General features: G+C 40.5%; 1 protein-coding gene across 1 annotated transcript in view; it reads right to left on the reverse strand.

Annotated features, from left to right (window-relative positions):
- The window catches only part of LOC111219202 (contactin-4-like), a 55,953-nt gene that overhangs the window by 17,046 nt on the left and 23,630 nt on the right, over positions 1-15,277 (reverse strand). The window contains exons 8-10 of the mRNA XM_022741815.1: positions 13,220-13,359; positions 8,022-8,154; positions 4,538-4,688 (exon numbers count right to left, since the gene is read on the reverse strand). Coding sequence (XP_022597536.1) covers positions 4,538-4,688; positions 8,022-8,154; positions 13,220-13,359 — 424 coding nt within the window. The remainder of the gene's footprint in view (positions 1-4,537; positions 4,689-8,021; positions 8,155-13,219; positions 13,360-15,277) is intronic.

Raw genomic sequence — 15,277 nt, forward strand, 5'->3', positions numbered from 1 at the left:
CCAGTACTAGCTTGGTATAATGTATCACTAAATAATTCATTTTTAATACCTACTGTTCATGTTTGATCCTTTTGTCTTTCCTGTTAACAAGGCATTCCAGCTGATTCAGACAAAATCTTTTTCTTGTTCTCTCTCCTTTGATCTCTGTAATTACTGGAGGTAATCTATCATAGCCCGTTGAAGACAGTGTGACTGAAGTTTTTGCTTACTTCCTGGATTCTCCTTCTGTTTCACATCACTGAAAAATGTTTCCCAGCACTTTCAGGGGATGCTATTTGCTTTCTTTGACTTAACTTGGTTCTCAAAGTAAATAGTCTGAAATAAATGCAGCTTCAATACAGTGTCAGCAATAAGTTTTACATTGACTAACTACATTTTCTGTGTTAATTCTATTAATTATAACTCAGGTAGTTGTTGATTTGGCTTTCAACCTAATAAGGTTTGTAATCTACATTGTCGTGTTATCTATTAGTTAAAACATCTTTTTTTTTGGAAATGAAATGGAAAAATCAAACGAGAATAAATTACGCGCCCCCTCCCATCTTTTGCCACTTATTGGGGTGTCAATTGGACCTGTTGTCACAATTTAATTGTAATTGTTCTGTGATGAGACAAATGTGAAAAAACTTGCTGAAATCCAGGAGATTTAGAAAAGGCAAAGACGAAGAACTTCTTAATCCTTGTTAATTAGTAAAGGGATGAACAATGTAATGTAATAACTTCAGAAATTATTCAGACACCTTCACTTTTTGCACACTTTATTAGTTGTAGATGTAATTTTAAATTGATAGAATTATCTCATTTTTTCCCCTTTAGTCTACTATCAATAACCATTGATGATAAAATGAAAATATGTTTTAAGAATTTCTTCCATATTTATTAAAAATTAAAAAGTGAAATCTGAATATCTGTTGTGTAACTTTAGAGAAACAAAAGGACAGGAGTTCTGTCTCTATTGTTGGCAAACTGGAGTCAAGAATCTGCTGAGATGTCCCTCAGCAACTCTATCAGCGTCTCTATCAGCTCTGATCTCCCCACAGGGGGCACGCATGAAGATAAAATCCCTACAGGGATCAATAAAATATCACACTGTTAAAAATAAGTTCCCTTGAGTTAACAAGACAGCCACTGCTGGTTGAACTAATAATTAATTTGGCCTGGTTATTACAAAGTTATTACAGTCCATTAAGCCTCATGAGCACAGATTAATATTTCATGACGTGAAACAGTCGTTAGACTTAGATTCTGATGCCACGGCTTAACCGACTAAAGGAGGATATTTATGATAATTCCCCTGTGCTGGGATTTCTTCCTTGAAGAGTAATTTGTCAAAGAAAGAAACTAAACACTGGGTAAACATTGAATGCTTGTGGGAGAAATATGTTATTGACATTTCTGATGGATGCAAAGCAGAAAATGCTACAGCTTCACCTCTTTTATAAATTCAAGCTCCTGTAGAAAATCTATCAACAATTCATTCCCTCAGTCAGAAAGGTCATGCCAATTTGATCAAATTATATCCCACAAATTTTTGATACTGCCTTTCAACCATGGTTGTAGAACAATTTCCTGACCACATTTGAAATGAATTACCCCACTTATAAATGCCATGCCTTGCAAATCCTCACTGGAAGCTCCCATCTTATCTTCTAAACTGCACATGACGGTGTAATGGGGTTGAGCCAGTGTCTCAAAGAAAGACTTGAACACTCCTTTCTAAAAGATCCCTTGAAGGCAGCCAGGACCTCCCAAAATGATCAAAAATGACCTGTATCGCCTTAAAGACTTCAAGAATTCAAATACATTAGCCTCCTTGACAGAGTCCATTCCCCATGGTTATAGGGGTATATTCTCCTAACTGAACTGAGGCCTTCCTTTGTAATGGACTATAACAAAGAGTTATGGATATGAGATGTCACAGAGATAAGACTTGCCATTAAACTGTGCAGTAGCCTATGTCAGGCTTCCTCCTCACCAACGCTACAAAGCAACGGTTCAGGATAAAGATGTAGGGAGCATTATCTGTCTGAAACGCTTTCCCTTCTTTCCCTTCTTTCCCTTCTTTCCCTTCTTTCCCTCTCCTCTCAAATGTTGCCCTGGAGCAATTAAGGTATAGGGGAAAATTTGTGGGGCACATAAAATCTTGAGCAGTGTGATATAGTAAACAGGCACTTTACCTCAACCTTATTGGTTGGTGTTAAAGTGAGCTACTGGCTGTAATCTAAAAGCCTGCTGTGTCTCTCTCTGGTGTAACAAAAACTAAGAGACTGTAAATGAAAAACATTATTTTAACCACTTAAGTAGGATTGCATAATTAAGTCAGTACATTACTTGGAACTTGCAGTCTTCTCAAGTCGTGCTTAATTAATTCACTAGCGATGCACATTATGTTTTGGCAACACATCCGGGAAGATCTTTCTGTTTTAGAAGCAGGATTATAAATGAATTCACATTACTTGATAAAGCAATATATGTCATTTAGCATAACAATCTCAAACACAGTGGTTCAATCTAAAGGTAATATTCCTAAGAGCTGTTTCCTATATCCGTTTCACAGTTGCTGGCAGTGGTCAGCTGTGAAATTAAATTAGGGTAAGCCCTTTATCGTTAACCTCATAGCTTCCTTTGTGAGTGCACTGCAACCCTGTTATAAGGCTATCTTGTTATGCAAGCCTGGGATATGAGCTGATGTAGGTATCACCATTTCATGATTTCATTAACTAATCAGATCCTGCCTGTGTTCTTAGTTGATTTGTTCTCCCCTGCTCCAGATCCTTGAAAACATTATCCCTGGAAGATTAGAAGGAATTATGGGTATTTTAGTTGAGCCAGTGGGATGGATTAGTGATATGCCACTGCTGTAATAGCATTGCTAGCCGCCCCATTTCGATATGGAGGAAAGTGAATGCTAACGAGCCAGGACCCGGGGAATAGGTTTGCGAGAGATGCTGCAATAATGTCAAAGCCTAACATCTTGTATGCAGCTCACCCACTTCAGGGCGAGGCTGTAACGTTAAATCTCAAATGGGAAATCTTGCCTTTATGGGCGCGACTGATATTGCACATTGCACTATGGATGCATTTTCCTTTCAGTACTTAAGAGGATGATAAATCTGCAAGCTGAGTCCAACATTTAGCAGGCCTTTGCAACCAATAATCTTGGTGCTGGTTCTGCTGCTCCCCCTCAAATAAAACATCTCTCTCCTGTAACCGTGATGTCTCAGCCTGGTATTATCATCTGCATTAACAAACATCTTAGTTTCCCCAGCATACTGTCTGATAGGGGGAAGGTGAGACATGACTAAATGTGCTGCACTCCCACTGTGGTGAGGATGAATATCCCAGAGGTTGGGTGTGGAAAAAGCTGCTGAGCCAGTTGAACAATTAATCCCATATCAAATGAGAAATCTGAACCCCCACTATGTCACTGCATGTGCCAGCAGGTGTGCTCTTTTTCCTGCTGGCACATCCCTGCAAAAAAAAATCAAGATCTTATCAAACGGTGGAAATGCACTATTGAGTCATTTGTGTAGCTCACATACAATGACAGATTTTCCTCTCAGAGCAAAAATTAAAAGTGCAGCAGCACATCAGGGTGTCTTGGTTCTTCCTTATGTAATCTCCATCAACGTTTCAAGGTTGTGAGACCCGCAATAGTGCAATTATCACCAAAATGTATATGTTTCCTGTGACTGCCTGCTTGTGCAGATGAAACAGATAAAGTGCGTGTTCACTTCACTACCAACGGGCTTGTAGTTTAAAGCTGCCTTCTACCATATCTGCATATCTCCCTGTTTGCTATCACGTGAGAAGAAGCAGTACGAATCCTGACCGGCCACTGATTATGCTGTACATCCTACTGCTACCTTGACCAGCGTTATTTCTTCAGGGGGAGAGGCGTTTCTTTTTCAGGTCTGATTAACATTTATTTTCTTTCTTCTTCTCCTCTGCAGCACACACACGTATTGCATTGATCTGCACTTAACCCGATTTCTAATAAAACAAGGTGTCCAGCTGGTTCCCCTGGTGTCACCACTTCTATCACAGAAGAATGTATGTTGTTCAGCAGCTAGTCACTGATCAGTCCTTCTGGGTATTTCATCTGCTTCCTGTGCGTCTCAGTGGTACTCTGGATCATCCTCTGCCTTGCGCTTTAATGACCCTCCAGGCCTTACATGCTGCTAATGAGCTGATGGATCAGCACATCGATCCAAGTGCCGCAGTCTAGGAACGACCAATTACCTTAAGTAAACAGTGCAGAGACCAGCTCTGAGCACAGCTGGGAGAGCAAAGTAAAATGGAGTTCAGTGAAGAAATGTAGATAGCAGGGGGAAAGTGGCGGAGTGCAGAACGTGTTATGCAGTTCAGATTGTATTGTGTCACACTGTGTGTTCTTTGCAGTTTGTCACCATGAATATCAAGTAGGGAAAAATAAAATAAGTCAATGAAAGACTATTCTGCAGGTAAAGCAGACAAACTGAACAACTGTGGTCCCATTCACAATGCACTTACTGCTCTACACAAAGAAACCTGGTACCTGTGGCTCTCTCTCAGGGCTTCCTTCCCTTTCCTCCAGGAAATCACGCCACGGGGAGACATCCTGGGCTTGCATTCGATCAGAATGTCGCCACCCTGTCGGGCCAGAGTTTGGGCCTTCAGCAAATTCTGGGAGAAGTCCGGAGCGATGGCTGATGGGGAGAGTGGAGAGAGAGGAATGTAAGTATTCCTGTGAGTGAGACAGCAGCAGAAAAATAAAAAAGACGAGGAAGTTTAATTTATTGTCAGAAAGACGGAGAGAGAGAGAGAGAGAGAGAGAGAGAGAGAGAGAGAGAGAGAGAGGGGAGCAAAAGGGGTAGAAGCTATTGAGGAAACGACAGTAGAGAAACATCCTAAAGCTTGCAGGTCACTCCATCCATTAGGTAGGTCAGCTCTCTCATCCTTTTCCTTTCCTCACCCGTATACACGTGTTTGCACACACACAGGCAGGCCCGCATGCTCACATAAATGCAGGGGAACAGACATGGTACATCCTTTTAAAGAAGACGTTTTATTTGAAAGAAAGTGGGTTTTCCAATTCCATGAATTTTCCTTAGAAGGATATTATGCATTAAGAATTAAGCCGTGGGGCTCTGAAGCAAAAACGAGAGAATGTAAAACGAGAGGGAGGCTTTGTTGCTGCTCCTTTAGGCCTTAATTACTAAGGCGCCGTCGTCTGGAGCTGTTTTGTATGCGCACCGACTCAGCAGAAAGCTCTTCAAAGTGAACACACAGCCTGGCGCCAGTGACATGGCTGAGCACCTGCCAACGCATGCCGGTGTGCGTGCATACCCAGCAATACACACAATGAAATGCATGTATTTATACACACAGAGCACCTCACAATTATTTCTTGACACTAAGTGCGAAATGCCAGCGTCTCCTTCAACAGCAGAATAGATATTTGTCGTACTTGTCTTCTCATAACACATGGGTGGAATTTATATGTACTCTTGGAGGAACTAGAGGAGTTACAGTTTTCATTCAAATCTGTTTATCCTCATGTTTTAAATAAATGTAACAAGTACAACAAATACAGCAGGTATGACAAAATATAAACAGATCTTCTTGGCTGTAGGGGGACCGTGTTAAGTAAGGAAGTATTTTTGGCCAGCCATATGATTGCAAATGTCCGTGACTGACTGACTGAATGACTGACTGATGGAGTTACGCCATTGGTCGATTGATGAGTTTGTCCATTGCTCTTTCAAACTGAATTGGTACAAACAGTTTGTATTAGGTGGGCGTTTTAAAGCCCGCTGTGATGCCAACTGTGCATCTGTCGCAAGATTGAGATACTTTTTTTCAAAAGTACCTCGCGACAAATATAGCGACATTTTGGACAAACCTTGGCTACTTTCCATAGAAGAGAGTCACCAGTGGGGGTAAAGTCAGCCAGAACTGCATTCGATTCGATTAATTAATGAACCAATGTGAGTGTCTAAACCGAGAGTGAGACAGACGAGCCCTTCCTGGCAGATCATCACACGAGCCGATGGGCCTTTTAACTTCATTGTTGCAGAAGAAGCAACATCCCACTTATTCACGGACAGATAAAAAAGCTCTATGTTATAAATTCATGGCGTTATTGTAAAGATCAGCTCTACGTGTGATTGAAAAGGAGCAGACGAGCAGAATAGCTTGTTCAGTCGGACTGGTAACCAGCTTTATTCGGAATTTGGCTGTATTAAAATACAGTACTTAATATTGTATATAATATTATATAATACATGATATTGTGAGCAAAGAGAACAGGAGAGAACCAAACAAATAAAGCCGACACAAGGCAGAACGTAAATACGACGCAATGATGTCAGCTGTTTACAGTGTTTCCACAACAGGTTTCAGATACTGTATGTCCCCAATTCTGCACACTGACCATATGTGGCCCAGAAATATGCTAGGTTTGGCCCTAGTTGTTTTTGTGTTAGTTTGACAAACAGACATTATTATAGATGAAAATTACAATAGCTTAACAAATATTACACTGCCAATAAGAAACTATACATCTATCAAAGGTGTGAACTATTAAATTATTAATCAAAAAAAATTGTCAGATTAATCAATAATGAAAGTAATTGTTGTTGTTGCCCGGACTGTAGTGTGTATAGATTTATCAGGTATGGCTAACCATGTTTGGAAAATGTTTTCTTTCTCTGGAGTGACTGCAAAAAAGAAAGAAAAGTGGATTTTTTAAACAATTATTGTTGCAAAATTATCCTTTAATAAAGAGGCGCAGAATACAAAGTGTAGATTCTTTTGTTCCCACTAAAGGGCAGGGAGACTCTCAGATAAGTCCCCTGTCTTCTATTAAAGAACAGGACATCATGTTTAGGAAGTGCACATCAGTAAACCCTAAGAAATAGTATCGTAGTGGCCAATATGGTCTCATGACATTTTGTGGATGAGAAGGATGAGAATTGTTTGTACAGGCTTTTCATTACCACACTTACTGATCTGTTTTGGACATATGTGTTTATATTAGAGTCATCTGTGGCTTTGACGGACTTAATTACTTTTTTTTACTTTGCACTTGATTTCTACAGTAAACCAGACACATAGAAGCTTTACTCTAAGTACATATAAACTCAATTCACAACTCTTCTCTCCCAGATAATTATATATTCTCAGTCTTTAATGATACCTGCATTTGTCTGACTACTGTTGCCAACTACCTGTCTGCCTTTTAAGCCTGAAGGACCTTGAACATACTAAACTTTTACTTTTAGCCAGTGCGTGTTCTTGTGTCAGTTATATAAACGGTGGCATGAAGTTCATGTTCCGTGATGAGATGGCCTCTACAGTTAGAAACTAACTAAAACAACAAACAGACTAAATAAAAGACATTTAATTTCCTTCACAGCAGACATAGGAGCTTCACTGCAGCTGAAGATTTTCTGCTGCCAACTATTACAACCAAGCAAAGTGTTGCTCTCTTCTCCCTGCTATTCTCAGTGCACACAGCTGATCTTCCCCAGTCACTTCAACTTTCCCACCTGAGGGCGGACCAGCATCCCGTGTGGTTATTTGATTATAAGAGACAGACTATTGTGCACTTTTAGCAAGAACAGAAAAAAAATGTTTTTATGTGCTCAACTTTAATTTAAATGGATGAATTTCCCCTCAAGATCCTGTACATCATTTTTTGAAAATGTTGTCCGTAAAAGAAAAAAGTAACAGAGCACTGATTGAAAAAACAGAGCGATAGGGGAAAAAATTGTACAATTATTTCGGTGATCCAATTGGCAAAAGACATTTACTACACATCTCCAGACATATGTAGTGAATGTTCTGCCAATACGACTGTGAGCGTAGGAGATATGGCCTCAAATATACACCTTTAATTATAGTGCTCGTAGTTATTTTGGCACATTAATCATCTTGCCAAAAAAAAAGTGTCTACCATCTAAAAGTGATTAGGAAGAGAAGATGACATGAGCACAACTCCACTAAATGAATTCGGAGTCTTGTGTGTTTGGTCTTACCTATGACTCGTAGCTCAGCGTTGGTGAAAATTCGGCCATGCTTGTTCTCCGCCACACACTGGTACATGGCGATGTCAGCCAGACTCAGGCTACTGATCGTCAGCACTCCATTATTCGTCTGAACTCTGTCCTGCTAAAGACACACACACACACACACACACACACGCATGCATGCATTTAACACAATGTGACTTGAAATGGAGGCCGCTGTGCTACCCTGACAGAAAACACTAAACAGGTTTAGACAGGATGAACAGTCAGCAGAAGGTTTTGAGTGGTTGCCCCTGGCATAAAAATAAGACCCAACATCCAATTATGACCTGGGACTGTTGTATGCTCCTTCAAATACTTATGCCCTTGGTTAATGAATATGTGATGAAAGCACTGTTATCAAAATCATACCGTGTCTCTGCTTTTTCCTATTGTTCGTGTTTCTGGACGCCAACGTCCAATATTCACCATCATTTTGCCTCTTTGGTCTCCACCAGCTCCTGGAAAAATATCTTTGGCTCCAGCTTGTCACTAACTGTGTGTGTCTGTTGTTGCTGGGAAAGGTACAGTGTGTGACAATTCATTGTGGTTGTGTCACCACAGTAACCCCTTTCGCATTACACATGCAGTCATTTGATCCATTGTTAATTTATAAAAATATTGATTAGTAGAGCCCAGAAAAAAAGTCTGTTGAGAGAGGAAGATAAAATCCTCACAGTGTGCTAAGACATTACAGTAACTGACCGCAGATTCACATGAACCATTCTGGTCCTAAAAATGCTAAGACACCTCCCTGGATGATCCTCCAACAAATCTGACATTAATCCCTCAGATGTACTGACACCTGTTTATATAAAACCACTGTTATATAAAAAGAACAAAGAGTACAAGCGCACTAGACTCAGGGTTTGCTGACATATGAGCAAGTTCAAGTTTATTTGTAAAGCACAATATGCAAAAGAAATTCCAAGTGCTCTACAGAGAGATACAATAATAGAGAATAGGTTATAACATTCACAAACAGCCTTCAAACCTCAATTCAGCAGGTAAGATGCTCTACACTTTAGGTGCATAAACACTGGGAGCTCTGTTGGCAGATTTTGTATACACTCTTGGAATCGTGAGGAAATGTCTGTCCTGTGACCTGAGAGATCTGGTGGGTAGACAAACTGATAGCATGTCAGATATGTAATCCGGAGCCAGACTATTCACTGCTTTGTAGACCGGGAGAAAAACTTTAAAGTCAATCCCTGTAATGAACAGATAGAAAGCGGGGTTGTTTGAGAATTGGGGTGACAGTGGTCAAATTTTTTTGGTCCTACTCAGAATACTGGCAGCTGTGTTTTTGAATGAGCGAAAAGCTGTTGGATGGCTTTTATACAGGACGACCAATGAAATGGGTGTTACCATAATCTATTCTGCAGGTTGGAAAAAAGCAAGGACAAATCCACAAGCCTGTCATGTGTAAAGTTCCTACAAAAACATATCTATCTAAAGAATGGGCGTTTTACACTCATGTCAATACAGTGATCAAACCATACACTTTTAGGATGATGATGGTTACAAGCAATTAAATAGTAATTACAGCAGTGACACACACTTAGCAAACCAGCAATATTAAGACCATTACTTTTTTTATTTTAGCACACTATGTTTCTTTACTTGGCACAGTAGAACGTCTTTACACTGTGTTTGTGTGGTTTACTTAATAGCTTCTACAATTATTGTTCTGTTGTTTCCTGTGGGTCAATAAATAAGTAATAAAAGGTCACTGTAAATTCTATTACTTTCCACGTGTTATGGGAGCTGTGTTCTCCCAGTAGTACTTTCAAAGAAGTATTTATCTTAATTTAGACTAACCTACCATCCATGGCTAATGTAATAATCTAAAGTCAACAACCGCTTAACAGAGAAACAACATCATTTTTTGTTGACCGCAAAATCTATACTGTCACACTGTTTCAAGACTGACCTTTCACTTTGTATAAGAAATGTGTGAAGTGTAAGGAAAATTCTAAACAGTCTAATTAGTGCCATAACAGTATGACATACTAGGTGTTCATATGAGAATCCTGATCTAAAACTGCTTTGAGGTGGGTAATTAGGGCTATATATGGGCATTTTAAGTACTACGATCCCAACTGTGTTCATTCTGAAGAATGTCCTGATCTAATTCAAGCTTTAGCCACACTTTTTCTCTCCTTGGGGGGCTGATAATTGAAATGCTGCTAATTTTCTGTGGTCTTAATAGGCCCGCAGTGACTACATAACCCCTCGCTGCTTAACATAGCACTGAGACACCATCAAACGGCGGCTGAAATCAAACCTCTGAGGAATTAGTCAGGATGCAGGTTGTTTTGTACTCAACCAGGTATCATACAGTGTTAGGTGTCAGAGAAAAAAAAAATGCGCAGCAGGTGATGCTGTTTGTTAAAAAACTTCTACACAGAGTATAGACAGTAATAACAACACCTGAATAAAGCTCTTCCCACTGCTCCTTTTGACCTTTACAAGGCTTGGCACTGCTTTCTGCTCCCTTTTTATAGTTGTGTCAATTTAAGTATGGCGGCACTCATTGTTCTTGCCCTTGATCTTTCCCATTGAGTGTAGCTGGACCTTTTAATGTCACTGACAAAGTAGTCCAGAGGGTCCTGCCGCCAGTCTGTCGTCTAGAATCATTACAGCACTGCCACTTGAAAAGACAAGGACTCTCCCTTAACATTAGTCGGTGACACTGCTGACGATCTTCAAATAGGGCTCTTTCCGAGGCCCCCGCCACACAATGGACACACGGCTGACCTGGCGCTAAAGCCACCGCCAGATCCTGGGGGTCCTGGGTGAGTGTGGATGCCACGGAGTCCAAGTGAAACACAAGTCCCTGGGTTTTTTGGCCGGGACTGGATGCTTATATGTGTGTTCAAGGGATAAAGGATGAGAGAGAGGGAGAGAAAGAGAGAGAGGGAGAGAGAGAGAGAGAGAGAGAGAGAGAGAGAGAGAGAGAGAGAGAGAAAGCCATAGCGACTTTGAATAGATAATAGATGGTCCTTTTTAGGTTACACAGTGCAAGGGCCCAGGGGGATGAAAGAGATGAAAGAGATCTGTGTAAGTGCATGGGTTGGTGCCACACTACGCTGTACCCGTTGCCCTGTTAGAAAACCCTCAGAGACTCAGCGGTGTCTCTATCACAATCTCTTTAGCACTGGAGACAAATGGTGCATTGGCCTGCTTTATGGCCGTCATTAATTATGCTTGACTCTTCTCTGATACCAGCACTGTTTCAAGTTGAGCTGTAAAAAGTCAAATCATGGACACAGTAACTCCTCAGAAGGCAGGTCCCGGACTTTAGAGGTCAAAGGTAGAAATGTCTCAAAAACATACACGCACACGCACACGCACACACACACACACACACACACACACACACACACACACACACACACACGTATCTGACTATAGGGGGAGCTGGTGTTGGTGTGGAAAAATACAAGCGTGAGTAGGTCCTTGTTTCACCAGGGTGACATTTTGAAGTGACAGCCCTCCTCTGCGCCATTTAATTCCCTTGGAGGGGGCCCAAAATGAGATGGAGAGAGAGACAGGAAAAAGTGGGAGGAAAAAAAGCTTAAAAGAGAGCGTAAGAAAGAGAGAGCGAGCACCAGAGATGCTGAGATAAAGAGAGGGAGAGGGAGAGGAGGACTGATCCATTCTAATGAGGAATAACAAATGGCCCCTTTGGCCTTCCTCTCCTTCTACCTCTCTCTCTACATCGCTGACCTTTGGGTTTGGAAATTGATTTACTGTTGCCGCTGTTGACGATGGCATTTTGAAAATGGTAACACCCCACCTCATTAATATAGCCACATGTACAGAGAATAAGTTACCTTGGTCCCACGCCAAAGGATTTTTTTTCATGTTATTTACAAAGCAATAGTAGAGATGCACAGGTGGAGTGATAAGTGTTTCCTATGGTTAAGGACGTGTGGAAAAATAAGGGAAGTGACCTTTGTCAGTCAAAATTAACAAAATAACAGAGAGCCACTGATGACGGATGATGCCTATTTATACAGATTTAATTTTTATTTACTCGACATACAGAATTTGCAGATAACTACTTCTGTGTCATAATGACAACCCATTTTGGTGCAACACTGTAATCTTCTTCGGTGTGTGTGCTTCAACATTCAGCTCTCTAATCTAAGTGCCCAGCTCTCAATCCAAGTTACAGAAAACCAAACCCACCTGCCCCCTTAAAAGACATGTCCGACAAAAAGACAACAGGCCGTTCTTGGGCTCATTACCCAATCCAAACACTGACTATCAGTGACCGGGATTTACCAGAGCTGTTCTTTTTCGGCAGGAAACACACTCACTCCGGCAGCACAATAACACAAAATAAGGCAAACTGCCTAAATGTGAAATGTATTTTGGATGATGAGGCATTTTCCACCCTCCCCAGAGAGAAGAGACTTAATGACAAAATTGAGAGTAGCAGATAGGAGAGATTGAGCGATAAATTGTCGAGTCCCTGGTTGATGACAGGCAGAAAATGGCCTCACTTTGGCTTCTTTGCAAAACACATACAAACGCCCTCCCCCAACACATACGCACACACTTTTGATGCCAAATTTAGTCAAAAGCAAATACAGCCATATCAAAGTGACATGTTCTTGCCAAGTACAAGCCTATGAGTTGGAAACCATTATGTGCTTCTGAGCAAAATGAATCCGGCACACAGCGCAGTAACACATAGTGCATCCTTTAAGTAAAATGGTTCTGAATACCATAATCTTATCAGCTTTCATCTTACACATTACATTATGCTCGTCACCACTCCCTGAACTCCTTAACGGCTGTTGTAATAACAAAAAATACTGACATAATACCATGTAAATACAAGCCTGTTAAATTGAGCCTCGCAGCTTTCATAGCATGTTTGTTGACATAAGTGTGTTACACACCTTGATAAGACGGAGTGTTGATTAAAGCTGGAAAGCACAAATTAGCACTGCTCATCTGATGTGCTCTGTTCCAAACTGAACGTGTGGCACCACTTTGCATTTTTTCATATTATTTGTTTTTCTTTGTTTGTTGTTTTTTTTCATTTAAGTTTGTCCAGCCTTCTATATCGCAGGGAATTTACGAATCGATCTCGTGTTCATGTTTTTACCATTAAAAGCAATAAAAGAATGTGCAGAAGAGAAATCCCTGACCTCCATGGGGTCCAGAGGTTCTCCGTTCTTCAGCCAGCGGTACGAAGGTTTGGGCTTGGCGCTGGCTTTGCATTCCCACACCAGAGTGTCATCAATGGTCTTCTGAACGTCCTGAGGCTTCTCGGTCAAGTGAGGTGGAGCTGAAAGGTCACAAACCACATACTGTAAATTAACACCTTAATGCCACACAGATGCTTGAACATTACCAGAATGCAGCACTTTTACAATAAATCAATGGACCAACCAAGCGCGCAATTAGTTCATTAAAGAAGCATCCATGTGCACAAATCATAAAGCCACTTCCAGTTAACCCAAAGCTGACCTCCACTTGAAAAATTACATAAATAAAAACAACTGTACAAGCTTAAATTGTGGAAGATCGAATGGTTGAGAATATTCGCTTTAAAGTTAAAAGGTAAAAGATAAACTATTAGGTTTGCTACATTCAGCTTGAATTAGCAATATTAATGCAAATTATTTACAAGAATCATGTTTACTGACCATGTCATTTTTTTTTAGCAATGCACTTAATAACACAGACTACGTTGCATTCTGGTCTTTTGAAACTTCAGAAATTCAGAGAGAAAATGCCTCTATATTTACGATAGTGCTCCTACTGTCATATAAATGACTAGCACCTTATCTCTGGCAACAGTGTAAGGAGATTTATGGCCCTTGTGAGGCACCCACATAAATACAGGACGCCCCGCCAGGGTCAAGGGGAACGAGGTAGTTAGTCTACTTGCCTAGCTGTGTGACTTTGATAATGTAATAATTTTAATAATGATAATGCCATTATTTTTTCTTGATTAAAAAAGCCCTTATCTTATTTCTTTCCGGGAACATGAGAGTACAGTCTCAGCTAGAACTGTATCTGCAGAGCAATCCATGACATGGACTTTTTAGGAGGGCAAATACTCGCCCACACACAGGGACTTTAAATTGGTCACAATGTGCTCTGTGGATTCCACAAGGCTTGTTCTGGTCAGAAGTTGACTGTCACATCCTGTCCAGAACAGTTGGCGTTTTGAAACTGTGTGCCTAACAACTTAAAAGGCAAAATCATGGCACCCGCAGATGACAGAAAAACGCCTGGTAACGTAAAGACGACAACAGTATGTTTCAAAATTAATGAAGGAGTTTCTTGCTTATTATTTCCCTTTGTATTTCCTATCTTTGGTAACAGTGCTGCATGCATTGCCTGAAGAGCATTTCACTTGGTAAGAACAAATTCTCATTTAAGTAATATTTAAAAAGCCTAGAGAGAAAAAGAGAGCAGCTCCATATGCTAATTGAGATAATATTTTGTTATCAAAAATATGCTCTCTCTATGTTCTTTTCACAAAAATAAATTGCATAATAAATATATTTGGAGAAGAGCAAGCAGTACTGAATTGAAAATGCATCACTGTACAGCAACAAATAGTATGTGACAACCTGTTAACAATATTACAAATGAGACCGTCAGATATATCATAACGGAAGCGAAGGCATGACGCAACCAGTCGCTATACAAAATCAATCTGATCGTGTGTGAGCCCATTCAAATGCAGTCAACTGCTAAACCATGATCTAATTTCATAAATCCCCTGGAACTACAGAAGGACAATTAAGTGGGAAATCGAAAGAGAAGTCACCCCTTATTGTTCCTGTGCCCGCATTGGTTGGGTGTCGCAAACACGACATCCCAATATTGATTCTTCTATTCTTCTATAGAGTTGATGGATGTCCCACAAGCGCCTGTCTATGGGAGCTTAAAATGAGATTACAGATTTTTATCACCTGGCGGCCGGCCAGTCTGCGAGGCTTTGAGATAAGACAAGACCTAAATCTTACGAGTGGAAACACGATTTCCACACAGCTACAGTAGAGGAAAGGTTTAGAGGCCATGCAACAATGCACCAAGACAGTGATAGTTACAAGTTGTTGAAACATCACGACTTTGTTTACAAAATGACCGTAACACAATCATACCATTGTCCCCAGTATTTGGACCTCTAACTCGTCAAGATCCAGTGTCTATGAACTGGAGCTTCTCTTTAAAGTAAAGCATTTTTA

Source organism: Seriola dumerili, unplaced genomic scaffold (assembly GCF_002260705.1).
Source record: "Seriola dumerili isolate Sdu_G_001 unplaced genomic scaffold, Sdu_1.0 BDQW01000056.1, whole genome shotgun sequence".
Lineage (NCBI taxonomy): Eukaryota > Metazoa > Chordata > Actinopteri > Carangiformes > Carangidae > Seriola > Seriola dumerili.